The sequence below is a fragment of the Somniosus microcephalus genome, unplaced genomic scaffold (genome assembly GCF_052327205.1).
Source record: "Somniosus microcephalus isolate GS21.2 unplaced genomic scaffold, FLI_Smic_1.0 unresolved_chr3, whole genome shotgun sequence".
Classification (NCBI taxonomy): domain Eukaryota; kingdom Metazoa; phylum Chordata; class Chondrichthyes; order Squaliformes; family Somniosidae; genus Somniosus; species Somniosus microcephalus.
In genome coordinates, this window is record NW_028225181.1 from 52,490,924 (window position 1) to 52,515,811 (window position 24,888).

At 51.1% G+C, this 24,888-nt stretch overlaps 1 protein-coding gene and 1 long non-coding RNA gene across 2 annotated transcripts in view; both read right to left on the minus strand.

The window, feature by feature from the left end:
* The window catches only part of LOC147091441 (uncharacterized), a 347,011-nt gene that overhangs the window by 217,127 nt on the left and 104,996 nt on the right, over positions 1 to 24,888 (minus strand). The window lies entirely within an intron of this gene.
* Positions 16,060 to 24,888, minus strand: part of LOC147091447 (uncharacterized) — a 32,244-nt gene continuing 23,415 nt past the window's right edge. Inside the window, exons 8-9 of the mRNA XM_085976450.1 lie at positions 18,568 to 18,653; positions 16,060 to 16,276 (exon numbers count right to left, since the gene is read on the minus strand). Of these exons, the coding sequence (XP_085832576.1) occupies positions 16,208 to 16,276; positions 18,568 to 18,653 (155 nt within the window). The 3' untranslated portion in view covers positions 16,060 to 16,207. The remainder of the gene's footprint in view (positions 16,277 to 18,567; positions 18,654 to 24,888) is intronic.

Here is a 24,888-nt window from a genome sequence, read left to right on the forward strand (position 1 = left end):
CACCTACAGAATGTTGGAAAACTGTACCTTTTTGCTATGTAAGCTTTGGCAATATGGTTCTCTGTAAACTTTCATGCCAATAAAGCATTTTAATTGGAATTGGAATTGGAATTGGATTGGTATGAGAAACAGAGACAGAGACAGTGACAGAGAGCAAGAGAGAGATAGAGAGAGAGACAGTGACAGAGATAGACAGTGTATGAGAAACATAGAGACAGAGACAGTGACAGAGAGCAAGAGAGAGATAGAGAGAGAGACAGTGACATAGATAGACAGTGTATGAGAAACATAGAGACAGAGACAGTGACAGAGAGAGAGCAAGAGAGAGATAGACAGAGAGAGAGAGACAGTGACAGATAGACAGTGTATGAGAAACAGAGGCAGAGACAGTGAGAGAGAGAGAGCAAGAGTGAGACAGAGGGAGACAGTGACAGAGATAGACAGTGTATGAGAAACATAGAGACAGAGACAGTGACAGAGAGAGAGCAAGAGAGAGATAGAGAGAGAGAGACAGTGACAGAGATAGACAGTGTATGAGAATCATAGAGACAGAGACAGTGACAGAGAGAGAGCAAGAGAGAGGTAGACAGAGAGACAGTGACAGAGATAGACAGTGTATGAGAAACATAGAGACAGAGACAGTGACAGAGAGAGAGCAAGAGAGAGATAGACAGAGAGACAGTGACAGAGATAGACATTGTGTGAGAAACATAGAGATAGAGACAGTGACAGAGAGAGAGCAAGAGAGAGATAGAGAGAGAGACAGAGACAGTGTATGAGAAACATAGAGACAGAGACAGTGACAGAGAGAGAGCAAGAGAGAGATCGGCAGAGAGACAGTGACAGAGATAGACAGAGTATGAGAAACATAGAGACAGAGACAGTGACAGTGAGCAAGAGAGAGATAGACAGAGAGAGAGTGTGGTAAACCACTGTTTGTATTCCACTGTGTACATGCCTGGACATGCCTCGGCTGACTCCTCCCACAAGTCCTAGTATAATGGTGACTGCTGCCCAGCCCTTTGTATTTCTGGACCGGTCGACCACTCGAGGCAGACCTTCATTCTTTTGTTAATAAAAGCCTTTAGTTACTCTCTTAACTCTCAGTCTTTTATGAGTAAATGATAGCGCATCAATTTTATTAACAAAATTTTTATAATGGAGAAGATCCTCACACCAGCATGCCTGGATTTAGATCATCGGGAGGCGAACTCATCCACCAAGTTTACTCACTGGCTTAAGTGTTTCGAAAAATTCCTGACCGCCTCCGCAGCAATCAAATCGGACGAGGACAAACTGGATGTCCTGACCTCCAAAGTGAACCACCGAGTGTACTCGGTCATCCAAGACGCGACCTCGTACGCGGACGCTATCAAGCTCCTCAAGGACCAGTACACGCGCCCAGTGAACGAAGTGTACGCCAGGCACCTCCTGGGGAGTCGTAAACAACAACCTGGGGAATCGACCGTGGAATACCTTCAGGCACTGTCTGTGCTTGGCCGGGCCTGTGGTTGTAAGGATGTAAAGGCCGCCGTGTACACAGAGGAACCTATCCGGGACGATTTTGTAGCGGGCCACAGATCCAATTACACCCGACAGCGACTGTTGGAGCAGAGTGACCTCGACCTCAACAAGGCCTCTGAACTCGCACTATCATTAGATGCAGCCTACCGGGGCATGGATGCCTACTCCTCTGCACCGTGGACGCCGCGGGGAATGACAGCCTGGGACACGGTAGGACCGCCTCATAGCGCCGTGCCACCCCAGCCACACCCCAGCAACGGCCCAACTACCGCAGCAGTGTCCCAAGGCCAGACAGCAGTGCCCCAAGGCAAGAAATGCTACTTCTGTTGCCAGGCAAAACACCCCAGAGCGCGCTGCCCGGCGAAAAACACGATCTGCTCGGGCTGCGGGAAGAAGGGACACTACGCTAACGTCTGCAGGGCCAAAGCCACCCCGAAACCCAGCTGCGCCACGTGTGGGCCATGCGGGCCGCCATCTTGGGCCTCCCCGGCCATGTGCGAACCACCGGTACAGACGGAATGCAGCAGGCCCCCAACACCGCCTCATCTGATACCCGCAGCGACACACCGACCCCTACGCTGGCATCCGTTACACTGGACCAAGCGAGACCGCACCAGCTGGCCAGTTCCACAATGGACATTAAGGTAAATGGCCACGATACAATCTGCCTTTTTGACTCTGGGAGCACAGAGAGCTTCATCCACCCCGACACGGTGCGGCGTTGCTCTCTCCCAGTCCTGCCTGCGCACCAGCGGATTTCTATGGCCTCCGAGTCCCAGTCGGCGGACATCGGCTGCTACTGCGTAGTGACACTCGTAGTAGACGGGACCGTGTACGGTCATTTTAAACTTCAGATCCTGCCCGACCTCTGCGCTGCCGTCCTGCTGGGGTTAGATTTTCAGTGCCACCTTAAAAGTGTTACGATGGCGTACGGTGGACCCCTACCCCCACTCACAGTCCGCAGCCAGCAGCTCCCAAATTGCCCGCCGCGCACCAGGTGCAACCTCTCCACACTCAGAGTCACCCCACCCCCACTGTTTGCTAACCTCACCCCTGACTGTAAGCCCATCGCCACAAAGAGCAGGCGATACAGTGCCGGGGACATGGTTTTCATTAAAACCGAAGTGGAGCAGCACCAGCCCCTGGCGAGCCCAGGTTGTGGTTGTTAAGACCGGCGAGAAGCAACGCCTGGTCATTGACTACAGCCAGACAATAAATCACTACACCCTGCTGGACGCCTACCCACTCCCCCGCATAGCTGATATGGTCAACCAGATCGCGCAGTACCGAGTCTTCTCGACCATTGACCTGAAATCAGCGTACCACCAGCTCCCTATCCGCCCTGAGGACCGCCAGTATACTGCCTTTGAGGCAAACGGCCGCCTCTACCACTTCCTTAGGGTTCCCTTTGGCGTCACCAACGGGGTCTCCGTCTTCCAAAGGGAGATGGACCGGATGGTAGATCAAAATGCGTTGCAGGCCACTTTCCCATATCTGGACAATGTGACCATCTGCGGCCATGACTTGCAGGACCATGACGCAAACCTCGAAAAATTCCTCCGCACCGCCCAACTCCTGAATCTGACATATAACAAGGAGAAGTGCATATTCCGCACAAACCGCCTCGCCATCCTTGGCTGTGTTGTGGAACTCGGAGTCATCGGCCCCGACCCCGACCGGATGCGTCCCCTTATGGAACTCCCACTGCCCCACTGCCTCAAGGCCCTGAAGCGGTGCCTAGGGTTTTTCTCCTCTTATGCCCAGTGGGTCCCCTACTATGCGGACAAGGCCCATCCGCTGATCAAGTCCACCTCTTTTCCCTTGACGGCAGAGGCCCGCTTAGCCTTCCACCGTATCAAGGAAGACATTGCCAAAGCCACCATGCACGCAGTGGACGAATCCATCCCCTTCCAGGTGGAAAGCGACGCGTCCGACTTTGCCCTGGCTGCTACCCTCAATCAGGCGGGGAGACCCGTGGCCTTCTTTTCACGAACCCTCCAAGGCCCGGAGACCAGACACTCCGCTGTTGAGAAGGAGGCCCAGGCGATTGTGGAGGCTGTGCGTCATTGGAGGCACTACCTGGCCGGAAAACGATTTACCCTGTTCAGTTGCTTTCATGTTTAACAACAAGCAGAGGGGCAAAATCAAAAATGACAAGATCTTGAGGTGGAGAATCGAACTTTCCACCTACAATTACGAGATCTTGTACCAGCCCGGGAAGCTCAATGAACCTCCAGATGCGCTATCGCGTGGCACCTGCGCCAGCGCGCAGATCGATAGACTGCGGGCCCTCCACAATGACCTCTGCCACCCGGGGGTCACCAGGTTCTTCCACTTCATCAAAGCCCGCAACCTGCCTTACTCTATTGAGGAGGTCAGGACCATGACCAGGAACTGCCAAGTCTGCGCTGAGTGCAAACCGCACTTTTATAGATCAGACAGGGCCCACCTGATAAAAGCCACTCGCCCCTTCGAGCGCCTGAGCGTTGATTTTAAAGGGCCTCTCCCCTCCTCCGACCGCAATGTGTACTTCCTCAATATTATTGATGAGTACTCCCGTTTCCCGTTCGCCATCCCCTGCCCGGACATGACCAGTGCCACGGTCATTAAATGTCTGAACGACCTCTTCACCCTGTTCGGTTTCCCCAGCTATATCCATAGCGACCGGGGCTCATCGTTTATGAGCGACGAACTCCGTCAGTACCTGCTAACTAGGGGTATTGCCACAAGCAGGACCACCAGTTACAACCCCCGGGGGAACGGACAGGTGGAAAGAGAAAATGCGACAGTTTGGAAGGCCGCCCTGCTAGCCTTAAAGTCTAGGGGCCTTCCAACCTCCCGCTGGCAGGATGTGCTCCCCGATGCGCTCCACTCTATTCGGTCACTGCTCTGCACTGCCACTAACACCACCACTCATGAGAAAATGTTTGTCTTCCCAAGGAAGTCCACATCGGGGACATCGCTACCGCCATGGCTGACAGCCCCAGGGCCGGTCCTACTGAGAAGGCACGTGAGGACCCATAAAACGGACCCCCTGGTCGAGAGGGTCGACCTCCTCCACGCCAACCGCCAGTATGCTTACATTGCATACCCGGACGGGCGGGAGGACACAGTCTCCATAAGAGACCTTGCACCCTCGGGGGCCGCAGTAACCCACTGCTCACTACCACCACCCCCCACGATCCGATATCCAGCCCCAGCAGACGGCAGGCCTGGGCCCCGCGACCCGCTCGACATCTACGAGGACGACACGCCTGTGCCACAGCCCACGCAGGACTCGATGCCGGAAGTTCCACTACCCCTGCCGTCGCCACGCCGATCACAGCGGCAGACAAGACCTCCGGAGAGACTCCAATACACAAACTTTTAATAAACTTAACCTCGCTGGGCTCAATTTTAAACAACGGGTGAATGTGGTAAACCACTGCTTGTATTCCACTGTGTACATGCCTGGATACTAGTATAAAGGTGACTGCTCCCCAGCCCTTTGTATTTCTGGACCGGTCGACCATTCGAGGCAGACCTTCATTCTTTTGTTAATAAAAGCCTTTAGTTACTCTCTTAACTCTCAGTCTTTTATGAGTAATTGATAGCGCATCAGAGAGTGACAGAGATAGACAGTGTATGAGAAACAAAGACAGAGACAGTGACAGAGAGAGAGCAAGAGAGAGAAAGAGAGAGAGAGACAGTGACAGAGTTAGACAGTGTATGAGAAACATAGAGACAGAGAGAGAGCAAGAGAGAGATAGAGAGAGAGAGACAGTGACAGAGATAGATGGAGAAGTGAAATCCCTGTTCTATGCGGACGACCTGGTTCTGCTGTCTCCCACAGAACAGGGATTACAGCAACAACTAGACCTACTCGACAAATACTGCCAAAATTGGGCTCTAACAGTAAATCTAAAGAAAACCAACATCATGATTTTTCAAAAAAGGCCCAGATGTCAGGAAAACAAATACCAGTTTACCCTCAGTGATACCACTATAGGACACACTATGAGCTACACCTACCTTGGTCTAACTATTACAGCATCAGGGAGCTTCAGCATAGCAGTGAATGCACTAAAAGAAAAAGCCCGAAGAGCCCTATATGCAATAAAAAGAAAATTCTACAACATCCAAATCCCAATCAAAATCTGGCTCAAAATATTTGACAGCATAATCCTGCCCATTGCACTGTACGGTAGTGAAGTATGGGGCCCGCTAAATCACCAAAGCTACACTAAATGGGAAAAACATACAATAGAAGCCCTACATGCAGAATTCTGCCGAAGCATCCTTCGCACCCAAAGGAAAACGCCAACAAATGCATGCAGAGCCGAACTAGGCAGATACCCACTGATAATAAACATCCAAAAACGAGCACTAAACTTCCTAAATCACCTCAAATCTAGCTCCCCAGACACCCTTCATTTCAAAGCCTTTCAGACCCAAGAGCTAAACCCAGAAAAGAGTCCCCTGAGTCAGCTGCTACGGAAACTAAGTACTCAGCCGGACCCTGACCAGCCCCAGACCAACACAGCCGCCCAAACACCAATCCGAGTGAACCAAATCATTAAAAAATGCAAAGAAACCTACCTGGAACATTGGAACAAAATAACCGAAAGCCAAAGCAGATTAGAATGTTACCGGGCCCTAAAAAGAGAATATAAACTGGCAGACTACCTCACGACCATCAGAGACACAAAACAGAGACAGACCCTCACCAGGTACAGACTAAGCGACCACCAACTGGAAATTGAAAAAGGCAGATACAAGAAATCCTGGCAGCCTAGAGAGAATAGAATATGCGATCAATGTCTGGCTGGCGAGGTTGAAACAGAAATGCATTTCCTCCTAAAATGCGAAAAATTCAACACATCAAGAAACATATTATTCAACAAGCTAAGCCAAACAACCCCAGATTTCAAGGAATTGGATGATCTGTCAAAATTGAGATTAGTCCTAGGAGAAGGAGACAGACCATACCTTGGGGCCAAATATGTAACAACATGTCACAACCTGAGGACTGTTTAAAATTAAGACTGTTTAAAATTAATACTGAACGTACCAAATGAAGTACAAAGACTGTTTAAAATTAATATTGTTTAAAAGTAATATTGTATGTACCCAACAAATGTCAAATCGATTGACACCTACAGAATGTTGGAAAACTGTACCTTTTTGCTATGTAAGCTTTGGCAATATGGTTCTCTGTAAACTTTCATGCCAATAAAGCATTTTAATTGGAATTGGAATTGGAATTGGATTGGTATGAGAAACATAGAGACAGAGACAGTGACAGAGAGCAAGAGAGAGATAGAGAGAGAGACAGTGACAGAGATAGACAGTGTATGAGAAACATAGAGACAGAGACAGTGACAGAGAGCAAGAGAGAGATAGAGAGAGAGACAGTGACATAGATAGACAGTGTATGAGAAACATAGAGACAGAGACAGTGACAGAGAGAGAGCAAGAGAGAGATAGACAGAGAGAGAGAGACAGTGACAGATAGACAGTGTATGAGAAACAGAGGCAGAGACAGTGAGAGAGAGAGAGCAAGAGTGAGACAGAGGGAGACAGTGACAGAGATAGACAGTGTATGAGAAACATAGAGACAGAGACAGTGACAGAGAGAGAGCAAGAGAGAGATAGAGAGAGAGAGACAGTGACAGAGATAGACAGTGTATGAGAATCATAGAGACAGAGACAGTGACAGAGAGAGAGCAAGAGAGAGGTAGACAGAGAGACAGTGACAGAGATAGACAGTGTATGAGAAACATAGAGACAGAGACAGTGACAGAGAGAGAGCAAGAGAGAGATAGACAGAGAGACAGTGACAGAGATAGACATTGTGTGAGAAACATAGAGATAGAGACAGTGACAGAGAGAGAGCAAGAGAGAGATAGAGAGATAGAGACAGAGACAGTGTATGAGAAACATAGAGACAGAGACAGTGACAGAGAGAGAGCAAGAGAGAGATCGGCAGAGAGACAGTGACAGAGATAGACAGAGTATGAGAAACATAGAGACAGAGACAGTGACAGTGAGCAAGAGAGAGATAGACAGAGAGAGAGTGTGGTAAACCACTGTTTGTATTCCACTGTGTACATGCCTGGACATGCCTCGGCTGACTCCTCCCACAAGTCCTAGTATAATGGTGACTGCTGCCCAGCCCTTTGTATTTCTGGACCGGTCGACCACTCGAGGCAGACCTTCATTCTTTTGTTAATAAAAGCCTTTAGTTACTCTCTTAACTCTCAGTCTTTTATGAGTAAATGATAGCGCATCAATTTTATTAACAAAATTTTTATAATGGAGAAGATCCTCACACCAGCATGCCTGGATTTAGATCATCGGGAGGCGAACTCATCCACCAAGTTTACTCACTGGCTTAAGTGTTTCGAAAAATTCCTGACCGCCTCCGCAGCAATCAAATCGGACGAGGACAAACTGGATGTCCTGACCTCCAAAGTGAACCACCGAGTGTACTCGGTCATCCAAGACGCGACCTCGTACGCGGACGCTATCAAGCTCCTCAAGGACCAGTACACGCGCCCAGTGAACGAAGTGTACGCCAGGCACCTCCTGGGGAGTCGTAAACAACAACCTGGGGAATCGACCGTGGAATACCTTCAGGCACTGTCTGTGCTTGGCCGGGCCTGTGGTTGTAAGGATGTAAAGGCCGCCGTGTACACAGAGGAACCTATCCGGGACGATTTTGTAGCGGGCCACAGATCCAATTACACCCGACAGCGACTGTTGGAGCAGAGTGACCTCGACCTCAACAAGGCCTCTGAACTCGCACTATCATTAGATGCAGCCTACCGGGGCATGGATGCCTACTCCTCTGCACCGTGGACGCCGCGGGGAATGACAGCCTGGGACACGGTAGGACCGCCTCATAGCGCCGTGCCACCCCAGCCACACCCCAGCAACGGCCCAACTACCGCAGCAGTGTCCCAAGGCCAGACAGCAGTGCCCCAAGGCAAGAAATGCTACTTCTGTTGCCAGGCAAAACACCCCAGAGCGCGCTGCCCGGCGAAAAACACGATCTGCTCGGGCTGCGGGAAGAAGGGACACTACGCTAACGTCTGCAGGGCCAAAGCCACCCCGAAACCCAGCTGCGCCACGTGTGGGCCATGCGGGCCGCCATCTTGGGCCTCCCCGGCCATGTGCGAACCACCGGTACAGACGGAATGCAGCAGGCCCCCAACACCGCCTCATCTGATACCCGCAGCGACACACCGACCCCTACGCTGGCATCCGTTACACTGGACCAAGCGAGACCGCACCAGCTGGCCAGTTCCACAATGGACATTAAGGTAAATGGCCACGATACAATCTGCCTTTTTGACTCTGGGAGCACAGAGAGCTTCATCCACCCCGACACGGTGCGGCGTTGCTCTCTCCCAGTCCTGCCTGCGCACCAGCGGATTTCTATGGCCTCCGAGTCCCAGTCGGCGGACATCGGCTGCTACTGCGTAGTGACACTCGTAGTAGACGGGACCGTGTACGGTCATTTTAAACTTCAGATCCTGCCCGACCTCTGCGCTGCCGTCCTGCTGGGGTTAGATTTTCAGTGCCACCTTAAAAGTGTTACGATGGCGTACGGTGGACCCCTACCCCCACTCACAGTCCGCAGCCAGCAGCTCCCAAATTGCCCGCCGCGCACCAGGTGCAACCTCTCCACACTCAGAGTCACCCCACCCCCACTGTTTGCTAACCTCACCCCTGACTGTAAGCCCATCGCCACAAAGAGCAGGCGATACAGTGCCGGGGACATGGTTTTCATTAAAACCGAAGTGGAGCAGCACCAGCCCCTGGCGAGCCCAGGTTGTGGTTGTTAAGACCGGCGAGAAGCAACGCCTGGTCATTGACTACAGCCAGACAATAAATCACTACACCCTGCTGGACGCCTACCCACTCCCCCGCATAGCTGATATGGTCAACCAGATCGCGCAGTACCGAGTCTTCTCGACCATTGACCTGAAATCAGCGTACCACCAGCTCCCTATCCGCCCTGAGGACCGCCAGTATACTGCCTTTGAGGCAAACGGCCGCCTCTACCACTTCCTTAGGGTTCCCTTTGGCGTCACCAACGGGGTCTCCGTCTTCCAAAGGGAGATGGACCGGATGGTAGATCAAAATGCGTTGCAGGCCACTTTCCCATATCTGGACAATGTGACCATCTGCGGCCATGACTTGCAGGACCATGACGCAAACCTCGAAAAATTCCTCCGCACCGCCCAACTCCTGAACCTGACATATAACAAGGAGAAGTGCATATTCCGCACAAACCGCCTCGCCATCCTTGGCTGTGTTGTGGAACTCGGAGTCATCGGCCCCGACCCCGACCGGATGCGTCCCCTTATGGAACTCCCACTGCCCCACTGCCTCAAGGCCCTGAAGCGGTGCCTAGGGTTTTTCTCCTCTTATGCCCAGTGGGTCCCCTACTATGCGGACAAGGCCCATCCGCTGATCAAGTCCACCTCTTTTCCCTTGACGGCAGAGGCCCGCTTAGCCTTCCACCGTATCAAGGAAGACATTGCCAAAGCCACCATGCACGCAGTGGACGAATCCATCCCCTTCCAGGTGGAAAGCGACGCGTCCGACTTTGCCCTGGCTGCTACCCTCAATCAGGCGGGGAGACCCGTGGCCTTCTTTTCACGAACCCTCCAAGGCCCGGAGACCAGACACTCCGCTGTTGAGATGGAGGCCCAGGCGATTGTGGAGGCTGTGCGTCATTGGAGGCACTACCTGGCCGGAAAACGATTTACCCTGTTCAGTTGCTTTCATGTTTAACAACAAGCAGAGGGGCAAAATCAAAAATGACAAGATCTTGAGGTGGAGAATCGAACTTTCCACCTACAATTACGAGATCTTGTACCAGCCCGGGAAGCTCAATGAACCTCCAGATGCGCTATCGCGTGGCACCTGCGCCAGCGCGCAGATCGATAGACTGCGGGCCCTCCACAATGACCTCTGCCACCCGGGGGTCACCAGGTTCTTCCACTTCATCAAAGCCCGCAACCTGCCTTACTCTATTGAGGAGGTCAGGACCATGACCAGGAACTGCCAAGTCTGCGCTGAGTGCAAACCGCACTTTTATAGATCAGACAGGGCCCACCTGATAAAAGCCACTCGCCCCTTCGAGCGCCTGAGCGTTGATTTTAAAGGGCCTCTCCCCTCCTCCGACCGCAATGTGTACTTCCTCAATATTATTGATGAGTACTCCCGTTTCCCGTTCGCCATCCCCTGCCCGGACATGACCAGTGCCACGGTCATTAAATGTCTGAACGACCTCTTCACCCTGTTCGGTTTCCCCAGCTATATCCATAGCGACCGGGGCTCATCGTTTATGAGCGACGAACTCCGTCAGTACCTGCTAACTAGGGGTATTGCCACAAGCAGGACCACCAGTTACAACCCCCGGGGGAACGGACAGGTGGAAAGAGAAAATGCGACAGTTTGGAAGGCCGCCCTGCTAGCCTTAAAGTCTAGGGGCCTTCCAACCTCCCGCTGGCAGGATGTGCTCCCCGATGCGCTCCACTCTATTCGGTCACTGCTCTGCACTGCCACTAACACCACCACTCATGAGAAAATGTTTGTCTTCCCAAGGAAGTCCACATCGGGGACATCGCTACCGCCATGGCTGACAGCCCCAGGGCCGGTCCTACTGAGAAGGCACGTGAGGACCCATAAAACGGACCCCCTGGTCGAGAGGGTCGACCTCCTCCACGCCAACCGCCAGTATGCTTACATTGCATACCCGGACGGGCGGGAGGACACAGTCTCCATAAGAGACCTTGCACCCTCGGGGGCCGCAGTAACCCACTGCTCACTACCACCACCCCCCACGATCCGATATCCAGCCCCAGCAGACGGCAGGCCTGGGCCCCGCGACCCGCTCGACATCTACGAGGACGACACGCCTGTGCCACAGCCCACGCAGGACTCGATGCCGGAAGTTCCACTACCCCTGCCGTCGCCACGCCGATCACAGCGGCAGACAAGACCTCCGGAGAGACTCCAATACACAAACTTTTAATAAACTTAACCTCGCTGGGCTCAATTTTAAACAACGGGTGAATGTGGTAAACCACTGCTTGTATTCCACTGTGTACATGCCTGGATACTAGTATAAAGGTGACTGCTCCCCAGCCCTTTGTATTTCTGGACCGGTCGACCATTCGAGGCAGACCTTCATTCTTTTGTTAATAAAAGCCTTTAGTTACTCTCTTAACTCTCAGTCTTTTATGAGTAATTGATAGCGCATCAGAGAGTGACAGAGATAGACAGTGTATGAGAAACAAAGACAGAGACAGTGACAGAGAGAGAGCAAGAGAGAGAAAGAGAGAGAGAGACAGTGACAGAGTTAGACAGTGTATGAGAAACATAGAGACAGAGAGAGAGCAAGAGAGAGATAGAGAGAGACAGTGACAGAGATAGACAGTGTATGAGAAACATAGACACAGAGACAGTGACAGAGAGAGGGCAAGAGAGAGATAGACAGAGAGAGACAGTGACAGAGATAGACAATGTATGAGAAACATAGAGACAGAGACAGTGACAGAGAGAGCAAGAGAGAGATAGAGAGAGACAGTGACAGAGAGAGACAGTGTATGAGAAACATAGAGACAGAGACAGTGACAGAGAGAGAGCGAGAGAGAGATAGACAGAGAGACACAGTGACAGAGATAGACAGTGTATGAGAAACATAGAGACAGAGACAGTGACAGAGAGAGAGCAAGGGAGAGATAGACAGAGAGAGACAGTGACAGAGATAGACAGTGTATGAGAAACATAGAGACAGAGACAGTGACAGAGAGAGGGCAAGAGAGATAGACAGAGAGAGACAGTGACAGAGATAGACAGTGTATGAGAAACATAGAGACAGAGACATGGACAGAGAGAGAGCAAGGGAGAGATAGACAGAGAGAGACAGTGACAGAGATAGACAGTGTATGAGAAACATAGAGATGGAGACATGGACAGAGAGAGAGCAAAAGACAGATAGACAGAGAGAGACAGTGATAGATAGACAGTGTATGAGAAACATAGAGACAGAGACAGTGACAGAGAGAGAGCAAGGGAGAGATAGACAGAGAGAGACAGTGACAGAGATAGACAGTGTTTGAGAAACATTGAGACAGAGACAGTGACAGAGAGCAAGAGAGATAGACAGAGAGAGACAATGACAGAGATAGACAGTGTATGAGAAACATAGAGACAGAGACAGTGACAGAGAGAGAGCAAGAGAGAGATAGACAGAAAGAGACAGTGACAGAGAGAGAGCAAGAGAGATATAGAGAGAGAGACAGTGACAGATATAGACAGTGTATGAGAAACATAGAGACAGAGACAGTGACAGAGAGAGAGCAAGAGAGAGATAGACAGAGAGAGAGACAGTGACAGAGATAGACAGTGTATGAGAAACATAGAGACAGAGACAGTGACAGAGAGAGAGCAAGAGAGAGCTAGACAGAGAGAGAGAGACAGTGACAGAGATAGACAGTGTATGAGAAACATAGAGGCAGAGACAGTGAGAGAGAGAGAGCAAGAGAGAGATAGAGAGAGACAGTGACAGAGAGAGAGCGAGAGAGAGATAGAGAGAGAGAGACAGTGACAGAGATAGACAGTGTATGAGAAACATAGAGACAGAGACAGTGACAGTGAGCAAGAGAGAGATATACAGAGAGAGAGTGACAGAGATAGACAGTGTATGAGAAACAGAGGCAGAGAGAGTGACAGAGAGAGAGCAAGAGAGAGATCGGCAGAGAGACAGTGACAGTGATCGATAGTTTATGAGAAACATAGAGACAGAGACAGTGACAGAGAGAGAGCAAGAGAGAGATAGACAGAGAGACAGTGACAGAGATAGACAGTGTATGAGAAACAGAGACAGTGACAGAGAGAGAGCAAGAGAGAGATCGGCAGAGAGACAGTGACAGAGATCGACAGTGTATGAGAAACATAGAGACAGAGACAGTGACAGAGAGAGAGCAAGAGAGAGATGGACAGAGAGAGAGACAGTGATAGAGATAGACAGTGTATGAGAAACATAGAGACAGAGACAGTGACAGAGAGAGAGCAAGAGAGAGATAGAGAGACAGTGACAGAGATAGACAGTGTATGAGAAACATAGAGGCAGAGACAGTGAGAGAGAGAGAGCAGGAGAGAGATAGAGAGAGTCAGTGACAGAGAGAGAGCGAGAGAGAGATAGAGAGAGAGAGACAGTGACAGAGATAGACAGTGTATGAGAAACATAGAGACAGAGACAGTGACAGTGAGCAAGAGAGAGATAGACAGAGAGAGAGTGACAGAGATAGACAGTGTATGAGAAACAGAGACAGAGAGAGTGACAGAGAGAGAGCAAGAGAGAGATCGGCAGAGAGACAGTGACAGAGATCGACAGTGTATGAGAAACATACAGACAGAGACAGTGACAGAGAGAGAGCAAGAGAGTGATAGACAGAGAGAGACAGTGACAGAGATAGACAGTGTATGAGAAACATAGAGACAGAGACAGTGACATAGAGAGAGCAAGAGAGAGATAGACAGAGAGAGACAGTGACAGAGATAGACAGTGTATGACAAACATAGAGACAGACAGTGACAGAGAGAGAGCAAGAGAGAGATAGACAGAGAGAGACAGTGACAGAGATAGACAGAGTATGACAAACATAGAGACAGAGACAGTGACATAGAGAGAGCAAGAGAGAGATAGAGAGAGACAGTGACAGAGATAGACAGTGTATGAGAAACATAGAGACAGTGACAGAGAGAGAGCAAGAGAGAGATCGGCAGAGAGACAGTGACAGAGATCGACAGTGTATGAGAAACATAGAGACAGAGACAGTGACAGAGAGAGAGCAAGAGAGAGATAGACAGAGAGACAATGACAGAGATAGACAGTGTATGAGAAACAGAGACAGTGACAGAGAGAGAGCAAAAGAGAGATAGACAGTGTATGAGAAACATAGAGACAGAGACAGTGACAGAGAGAGAGCAAGAGAGAGATAGGCAGAGAGAGACAGTGACAGAGATAGACAGTGTATGAGAAACATTGAGACAGAGACAGTGACAGAGAGAGAGCAAGAGAGAGATAGACAGAGAGAGAGAGTGACAGAGATAGTCAGTGTATGAGAAACATAGAGACAGAGACAGTGACAGAGAGAGAGCAAGAGAGAGATAGACAGAGAGAGACAGTGACAGAGATAAACAGTGTATGAGAAACATAGAGACAGAGACAGTGACAGAGAGAGAGCAAGAGAGAGATAGAGAGACAGTGACAGAGATAGACAGTGTATGAGAAACATAGAGACAGAGACAGTGACAGAGAGAGAGCGAGAGAGAGATAGACAGAAAGAGACAGTGACAGAGATAGACAGTGTATGAGAAACATAGAGACAGAGACAGTGACAGAGAGAGAGCAAGAGAGAGATAGACAGAGAGACAGCGACAGAGAGACAGTGTATGAGAAACATAGAGACAGAGACAGTGACAGAGAGAGAGCAAGAGAGAGATAGAGAGACAGTGACAGAGATAGACAGTGTATAAGAAACATAGAGACAGAGACAGTGACAGAGAGAGAGCGAAAGAGAGATAGACAGAAAGAGACAGTGACAGAGATAGACAGTGTATGAGAAACATAGAGACAGAGACAGTGACAGAGAGAGAGCGAGAGAGAGATAGACAGAAAGAGACAGTGACAGAGATAGACAGTGTATGAGAAACATAGAGACAGAGACAGTGACAGAGAGAGAGCAAGAGAGAGATAGAGAGACAGTGACAGAGATAGACATTGTATGAGAAACATAGAGACAGAGACAGTGACAGAGAGAGAGCAAGAGAGAGATAGACAGAGAGACAGTGACAGAGAGAGACAGTGTGTGAGAAACATAGAGACAGAGACAGTGACAGAGAGAGAGCAAGAGAGAGATAGACAGAGAGAGTGACAGTGACAGAGACAGACAGTGTATGAGAAACATAGAGACAGAGACAGTGACAGAGAGAGGGCAAGAGCGAGATAGACAGAGAGAGACAGTGACAGTGAATGCACTAAAAGAAAAAGCCCGAAGAGCCCTATATGCAATAAAAAGAAAATTCTACAACATCCAAATCCCAATCAAAATCTGGCTCAAAATATTTGACAGCATAATCCTGCCCATTGCACTGTACGGTAGTGAAGTATGGGGCCCGCTAAATCACCAAAGCTACACTAAATGGGAAAAACACACAATAGAAGCCCTACATGCAGAATTCTGCCGAAGCATCCTTCGCACCCAAAGAAAAACGCCAACAAATGCATGCAGAGCCGAACTAGGCAGATACCCACTGATAATAAACATCCAAAAACGAGCACTAAACTTCCTAAATCACCTCAAATCTAGCTCCCCAGACACCCTTCATTTCAAAGCCTTTCAGACCCAATTGCTAAACCCAGAAAAGAGTCCCCTGAGTCAGCTGCTACTGAAACTAAGTACTCAGCCGGACCCTGACCAGCCCCAGGCCAACACAGCCGTCCAAACACCAATCCGAGTGAACCAAATCATTAAAAAATGCAAAGAAACCTACCTGGAACATTGGAACAAAATAACCGAAAGCCAAAGCAGATTAGAATGTTACCGGGCCCTAAAAAGAGAATATAAACTGGCAGACTACCTCACGACCATCAGAGACACAAAACAGAGACAGACCCTCACCAGGTACAGACTAAGCGACCACCAACTGGAAATTGAAAAAGGCAGATACAAGAAATCCTGGCAGCCTAGAGAGAATAGAATATGCGATCAATGTCTGGCTGGCGAGGTTGAAACAGAAATGCATTTCCTCCTAAAATGCGAAAAATTCAACACATCAAGAAACATATTATTCAACAAGCTAAGCCAAACAACCCCAGATTTCAAGGAATTGGACGATCTGTCAAAATTGAGATTAGTCCTAGGAGAAGGAGACAGACCAAAACTTGGGGCCAAATATGTAACAACATGTCACAACCTGAGGACTGTTTAAAATTAAGACTGTTTAAAATTAATATTGAACGTACCAAATGAAGTACAAAGACTGTTTAAAATTAATATTGTTTAAAAGTAATATTGTATGTACCCAACAAATGTCAAATCGATTGACACCTACAGAATGTTAGAAAACTGTACCTTTTTGCAATGTAAGCTTTGGCAATATGGTTCTCTGTAAACTTTCATGCCAATAAAGCATTTGAATTGAATTGAATTGAATTGAATTGACAGAGATAGACAGTGTATGAGAAACATAGAGACAGAGACAGTGACAGAGAGAGAGCAAGAGAGAGATGGAGAGAGAGAGACAGTGACAGAGATAGACAGTGTATGAGAAACAGAGACAGAGACAGTGACAGAGAGAGAGCAAGAGAGAGATAGACAGAGAGAGACAGTGACAGAGATAGACAGTGTATGAGAAACATAGAGACAGAGACAGTGACAGAGAGAGAGCAAGAGAGAGATAGACAGAGAGACACAGTGACAGAGATAGACAGTGTATTAGAAACATAGAGACAGAGACAGTGACAGAGAGCAAGAGAGAGATAGACAGAGACAGTGACAGAGATAGACAGTGTATGAGATACAAAGATACAGTGACAGAGAGCGAGCAAGAGAGAGATAGACAGAGAGAGACAGTTCATGAGAAAGACAGATACAGAGAGAGAATGATAGATAGAGAGAGACAGTGAAAGAGAGAGAACGACAGAGACAGAGAGAGAAAGACAGAGACAGATGGACAGAGAGAGAGAGAGAGAGAGTGTGTGAGAAACAGGGAGAGAGACAGACAGGCCGAGAGAGAGACAGTGAGAGATAGAATGGGGGAGTAACAGCGACATACAGAGAGAGAGGAAGAGACAGAGGGGGAGAGAGAGAGACACAGACAGAGAAAGAAAATGAGCGACAAAGTGATCTGATCCTACCCTCAGCAAGTCATTCAGCCCCTCGAGCCTGTTACACAGGAACATGAGGAGGCCATTCAGCCCTCTCGAGCCTGTTACACAGGAACAGGAGGAGGCCATTCAGCCCTCGAACCTGCAACACAGGAACAGGATGAGGGCATTCAGCCCCTCGAGCCTGTTACACAGGAACAGGAGGAGGCCATTCTGCCCTCGAGCCTGCTACACATGAACAGGAGGAGTCCCGTTTGCACCTCGAGCCTGTTACACAAAAACAGGAGGAGGCCATTCAGCCCCTCGAGCCTTTTACACAGGAACAGGAGGAGACCATTCAGCCCCTCGAGCCTGTTACACAGGAACAGGAGGAGGCCATTCAGCCCCTCGAGCCTGTTACACAGGAACAGGAGGAGGCCATTCAGCCCCTCGAGCCTGTTACACAGGAACAGGAGGAGGCAATTCAGCCCCTTGAGCCTGTTACACAGGAACAGGAGGTGGTTATTCAGCCCCTCGACCCTGTTACACAGGAACAGGAGGAGGCCATTCAGCCCCTTGAGCCTGTTACACAGGAACAGGAGGTGGTTATTCAGCCCCTCGACCCTGTTACACAGGAACAGGAGGAGGCCATTCAGTCCCTTGAGCCAGTTACACAGGAACAGGAGGAGGCCATTCAGCCCCTCGAACCTGTTACACAGGAACAGGAGGAGGTCATTCAGCCCCTCGAGCCTGTCACACAGGGGAGGACGCCATTCAGCCCCTTGATCCTGATACACAGGAACCTGAGGAGCCCATTCAGCCCCTCGAGCCTGTTACACGGAAAAGGAGGAGGGCATTCAGGCCCTCAAGCCTACTACATAGGAACAGGAGAAGGTCATTCAGCCCTTCGAGCCTATTACACAGGCGAAGGAGGAGGCCAATCATCCCCTCGAACCTATTACACAACAGGAGGTGCCCATTCAGCCCCTCGAGCTGCTCTGTACCACAGCTCCGTGAATGAGGTGGTTTGGGTGACAGGATGATATCCAGAGGGGGGAGTGGAGCTGGTTACATATCTGATGTGTTGATGTCCATCAGTGAATTCAGACAGCGAGAGGGACGATCTGCTGTCGCCCTGTGTTTGCTCTCAGTGCAGTGCAGTCTCTCACCCTCTCCACAGCGATTCTCTTCACCGTTTCATCATCGAGTTTTGTCATTGAAGTGATCTGCACATTAATCCGCTTGTACTGCATATCTAAAAACAACAGTCACAACTTCAAAAGGTTAAACATGCTGAGAGGTTAGCGCAGGTCACGGGATGTATTTAGAACTCTTGCTCCCCTCTATTTCATGCTCTCTTTCCCCTATTTTACTTTCGCTCTTTCCTTTCCCTCTCTTTTAATCACTTTTTATCTCACCCCTCTTGTGTCCAGGCTGCTCTCTCTGCATATTCATTCTCTGCCCTCCGTTCTCTCGCCTGCTTTTGTTCCCTCTCCCTATGTGATCGCTCGTCTCTCTGTGCAGCATTACCTCACACCTCTGCCCCATCACTCAGAGAGAGAGAGAGAGAGAGAGAGAGCAAGGAGGAGAAGAGAGAGACAGAGAGAGTGAGATTCAGGGAGTGAAGGCGAGAGAGAAACAGACAGAGAGAGGAAAGAGAGAGAGAGAGAGTGAGATTCAGGGAGTGAAGGCGAGAGAGAAACAGAGAGAGAGAAGAAAGAGAGAGAGAGAGATTGAGATTCAGGGAGTGAAGGCGAGAGAGAAACAGAGAGAGAGAAGAAAGAGAGAGAGAGAGAGAGTGAGAATCAGGGAGCGAAATCGAGAGAGAAACAGGGAGAGAGGAAAGAGAGAGAGAGAGGGAGAAGGCAAGCGAGAGACAGAGCGAATCAGAGAGAGGAGAGAGAGACAGAGAGAGAGAATCAGGGAGAGAAGGCGAGAGAGAAACAGAGAGGGAGAGAGGAAAGAGAGAGAGAGAGACAGAGAGAGAGAGAGTATTAGGGAGAGAAGTCGAGAGAGAAACAGGGAGAGAGGAAAGAGAGAGAGAGAGAGAGAAGGCAAGCGAGAGACAGAGCGAATCAGAGAGAGGAGAGAGAGACAGAGAGAATCAGGGAGAGAAGGCGAGAGAGAAACAGAGATGGAGAGAGGAAAGAGAGAGAGAGAGACAGAGAGAGAGAGAGAATCAGGGAGAGAAGTCGAGAGAGAAACAGGGAGAGAGGAAAGAGAGAGAGAGAGAGAGAATCAGGGAGAGAAGTCGAGAGAGAAACAGGGAGAGAGGAAAGAGAGAGACAGAGAGAGAGAAGGCAAGCGAGAGACAGAGCGAATCAGAGAGAGAAGGAGAGAGAGACAGAGAGAGAGAATCAGGGAGAGAAGGCGAGAGAGAGACAGAGGGAGAGTATCAAAGAGAGAAGGCAAGAAAGACAGAGAATGAGAGAGAGAGAGAATCAGAGAGAGAAAGCGAGAGAGAGAGAGAGTGATAGAGAATCAGAGAGAGAGAGAGAGAGAGTGAGAGAGAATCAGAGAGAGAGAGAGTGAGAGGCAGAGAGAGAGAGAGAGAGAATCAGAGAGAAAGCGAGAGAGAGAGTGAGAGAGAATCAGAGAGAGAGAGAGTGAGAGACAGAGAGAGAGAAAGAGAGACAGAGAGAGAGACAGAGAGAGAGACAGAGAGAGAGACAGACAGACAGAGAGAGAGACAGAGAGAGAGACAGAGAGAGAGACAGACAGACAGAGATAAAGACAGAGATAAAGACAGAGACAGCACAGGAGTGAGAGAGAACAGGCATGAAATAGAATAGCTGAGAGCGAGGGGAGGTAGAATAGGGGGAAAGAAGTCATGAGAGAGATATGGAGTTAGAGGAGTGAGAGCAAACAGGAGGGAGATTAGCATGATCGAGCGAGAATAACCTCACTCCACTCAGTCACACCTTGGCCTGTCCCTCTATCACAACAGCGCACTCCCGAGACACTAAAGCCCACTCCAGTCAGTCACTGCATCCCACTCTCCTCAGCACATGCTTCAAACAACCCTCAATTACTACATCCAAATCCGATCGAAATCCTCAGCCCACTCCCCTCAGTCTCCTCACAACACTCCCCTCAGTCTCCTCACAACACTCCCCTCAGTCTACTCACAACACTCCCCTCAGTCTCCTCACAACACTCCCCTCAGTCTCCTCACAACACTCCCCTCAGTCTCCTCATAACACTCCCCTCAGTCTCCTCATAACACTCCCCTCAGTCTCCTCACAACACTCCCCTCAGTCTCCTCATAACACTCCCCTCAGACTCGTCATAACATTCCCCTCAGTCTCCTCACAACAATCCCCTCAGTCTCCTCATAACACTCCCCTCAGTCTCCTCACAACACTCCCCTCAGTCTACTCATAACGCTCCCCTCTGTCTCCTCATAACACTCCCCTCGGTCTCCTCACAACACTCCCCTCAGTCTCCTCATAACACTCCACTCAGTCTCCTCATAACACTCCCCTCAGTCTCCTCACAACACTCCCCTCAGTCTCCTCATAACGCTCCCCTCTGTCTCCTCATAACACTCCCCTCGGTCTCCTCATAACACTCCACTCAGTCTCCTCATAACACTCCCCTCAGTCTCCTCACAACACTCCTCTCAGTCTCCTCACAACACTCCCCTCAGTCTCCTCACAACACTCCCCTCAGTCTCCTCACAACACTCCCCTCAGTCTCCTCATAACACTCCCCTCAGTCTCCTCATAACACTCCCCTCAGTCTCCTCACAACACTCCCCTCAGTCTCCTCACAACACTCCCCTCAGTCTCCTCACAACACTCCCCTCAGTCTCCTCATAACACTCCCCTCAGTCTCCTCATAACACTCCCCTCAGTCTCCTCACAACACTCCCCTCAGTCTCCTCATAACACTCCCCTCAGACTCGTCATAACATTCCCCTCAGTCTCCTCACAACAATCCCCTCAGTCTCCTCATAACACTCCCCTCAGTCTCCTCACAACACTCCCCTCAGTCTCCTCACAACACTCCCCTCAGTCTCCTCACAACACTCCCCTCAGTCTCCTCACAACACTCCCCTCAGTCTCCTCATAACACTCCCCTCAGTCTCCTCATAACACTCCCCTCAGTCTCCTCACAACACTCCCCTCAGTCTCCTCACAACGCTCCCCTCAGTCTCCTCATAACATTCCCCTCAGTCTCCTCATAACACTCACCTCAGTCTCCTCATAACATTCCCCTCAGTCTCCTCATAACACTCCCCTCAGTCTCCTCATAACATTCCCCTCAGTCTCCTCATAACACTCCCCTCGGTCTCCTCACAACACTCCCCTCAGTCTCCTCATAACACTCCACTCAGTCTCCTCATAACACTCCCCTCAGTCTCCACATAACACTCCCCTCAGTCTCCTCATAACACTCCCCTCAGTCTCCTCATAACATTCCCCTCAGTCTCCTCACAACACTCCCCTCGGTCTCCTCATAACACTCCCCTCAGTCTCCTCATGACACTCCCCTCAGTCTCCTCACAACACTCCCCTCAGTCTCCTCATAACACTCCCCTCGGTCTCCTCATAACACTCCCCTCAGTCTCCTCATAACACTCCCCTCAGTCTCCTCACAACACTCCCCTCAGTCTCCTCATAACACTCCCCTGAGACTCCTCATAACACTCCCCTCAGTCTCCTCACAACACTCCCCTCAGTCTCCTCATAACGCTCCCCTCAGTCTCCTCATAACACTCCCCTCAGTCTCCTCATAACGCTCCCCTCAGTCTCCTCATAACACTCCCCTCAGTCTCCTCACAACACTCCCCTCAGTCTCCTCACAGCACTCCCCTCAGTCTCCTCATAACACTCCCCTCAGTCTCCTGACAACACACCCCTCAGTCTCCTCATAACACTCCACACAGTCTCCTCACAACACTCCCCTCAGTCTCCTCACAACACTCCCCTCAGTCTCCTCACAACACTCCCCTCAGTCTCCTCACAACACTCCCCTCAGTCTCCTCATAACACTCCACTCAGTCTCCTCAGAACACTCCCCTCAGTCTCCTCACAACACTCCCCTCAGTATCCTCACAACACTCCCCTCAGTCTCCTCACAACACTCCCCTCAGTCTCCTCACAACACTCCCCTCGGTCTCCTCACAACACTCCCCTCAGTCTCCTCATAACACTCCCCTCAGTCTCCTCACAACACTTCCCTCATTCTCCTCACAACACTCCCCTCAGTCTCCTCATAACACTCCCCTCAGTCTCCTCACAACACTGCCCTCAGTCTCCTCACAACACTCCACTCAATCTCCTCACAACACTCCCCTCGGTCTCCTCACAACACTCCCCTCGGTCTCCTCACAACACTCCCCTCAGTCTCCTCACAACAATCCCCTCAGTCTCCTCATAACACTCCCCTCAGTCTCCTCACAACACTCCCCTCAGTTTCCTCATAACACTCCCCTCAGTCTCCTCACAACACTCCCCTCAGTCTCCTCACAACACTCCCCTCAGTCTCCTCATAACACTCCCCTCAGTCTCCTCACAACACTCCCCTCAGTCTCCTCACAACACTCCCCTCAGTCTCCTCATAACACTCCCCTCAGTCTCCTCATAACACTCCCCTCTGTCTCCTCACAACACTCCCCTCAATCTCCTCACAACACTCCCCTCAGTCTCCTCATAACGCTCCCCTCAGTCTCCTCATAACACTCCCCTCAGTCTCCTCATAACACTCCCCTCAGTCTCCTCATAACACTCACCTCAGTCTCCTCATAACACTCCCCTCAGTCTCCTCACAACACACCCCTCAGTCTCCTCATAACACTCCCCTCAGTCTCCTCATAACACTCCCCTCAGTCTCCTCATAACACTCCCCTCAGTCTCCTCATAACACTCTCCACAGTCTCCTCCTCCCACTCCCCTCAGTCTTCCTCCCACTCCCCTCAGTCTCCACCTTCCACTCCCCTCAGTCTCCTCTTCCCACTCCCCTCAGTCTCCTCCTCCCGCTCCCCTCAGTCTCCTCCTGCCACTCCTCTCAGTCTCCTCCTCCCGCTCCCCTCAGTCTCCTCCTCCCGCTCCCCTCAGTCTCCTCCTCCCGCACCCCTCAGTCTCCTCCTCCCACTCCCATCAGTCTCCTCCGCCCACTCCCCTCAGACTCCTACTCCCACTCCCCTCAGTCTCCTCCTCCCACTCCCCTCAGTCTCCTCCTCCCGCTCCCCTCACTCTCCTCCTCCCACTTACCTCAGTCTCCTCCACCCACTCCCCTCAGTCTCCTCCTCCCACTCCCCTCAGTCTCCTCCTCCCACTCCCCTCAGTCTCCTCCTCCCACTCCCCTCAGTCTCCTCCTCCCGCTCCCCTCAGTCTCCTCCCACTTCCCTCAGTCTCCTCCCACTTCCCTCAATCTCCTCCTCCCACTTCCCTCAGTGTCCTCCCACTCCCCTCAGTCTCCTCCTCCCACTCCCCTCAGTCTCCTCCTCCCACTCCCCTCAGTCTCCTCCTCCCACTCCCCTCAGTCTCCTCCTCGCACTTCCCTCAGTCTCCTCCTCCCACGCCACTCAGCCTCCTCTTCCCGCTCCCCTCACTCTCCTCCTCCCAATCGCCTCAATCTCCTCCTCCCACTTACCTCAGTCTCCTCCTCCCACTCCCCTCAGTCTCCTCCTCCCACTCCCCTCAGTCTCCACCTCCCACTCCCCTCAGTCTCCTCCTCCCACTCCCCTCAGTCTCCTCCTCCCGCTCCCCTCAGTCTCCTCCTCCCACTCCCCTCAGTCTCCTCCTCACGCTCCCCTCAGTCTCCTCCTCCCACAACCCTCAGTCTCCTCCTCCCACTCCCCTCAGTTTCCTCCTCCCACTCCCCTCAGTCTCCTCCACCCACTCCCATCAGTCTCCTCCGCCCGCTCCCCCTCAGTCTCCTCCTCCCACTCCCCTCAGTCTCCTCCTCCCACTCCCTCAGTCTCCTCCTCCCACTCCCCTCAGTCTCCTCCTCCCACTCCCCTCAGTCTCCTCCTCCCGCTCCCCTCACTCTCCTCCTCCCACTGACCTCAGTCTCCTCCACCCACTCCCCTCAGTCTCCTCCTCCCACTCCCCTCAGTCTCCTCCTCCCACTCCCCTCAGTCTCCTCCTCCCACTCCCCTCAGTCTCCTCCTCCCGCTCCCCTCAGTCTCCTCCTCCCGCTCCCTCAGTCTCGCTCACTCCTCCTCTCCCCTCAGTCTCCTCCTCCCGCTCCCCTCAGTCTCCTCCTTCCGCTCCCCTCAGTCTCCTCCTCCCTCTCCCCTCAGTCTCCTCCTCCCGCTCCCCCTCAGCCTCCTCCTCCCGCTCACCCTCAGTCTCCTCCTCACCGCTCCCCTCAGTCTCCTCCTCCCCCGCTCCCCTCAGTCTCCTCCTCCCCGCTCCCCTCAGTCTGCTCCTCCCCGCTCCCCTCAGTCTCCTCCTCCCACTCCCCTCAGTCTCCTCCTCCCGCTCCCCTCAGTCTCCTCCTCCAGCTCCCCTCAGTCTCCTCCTCCCCGCCCCTCAGTC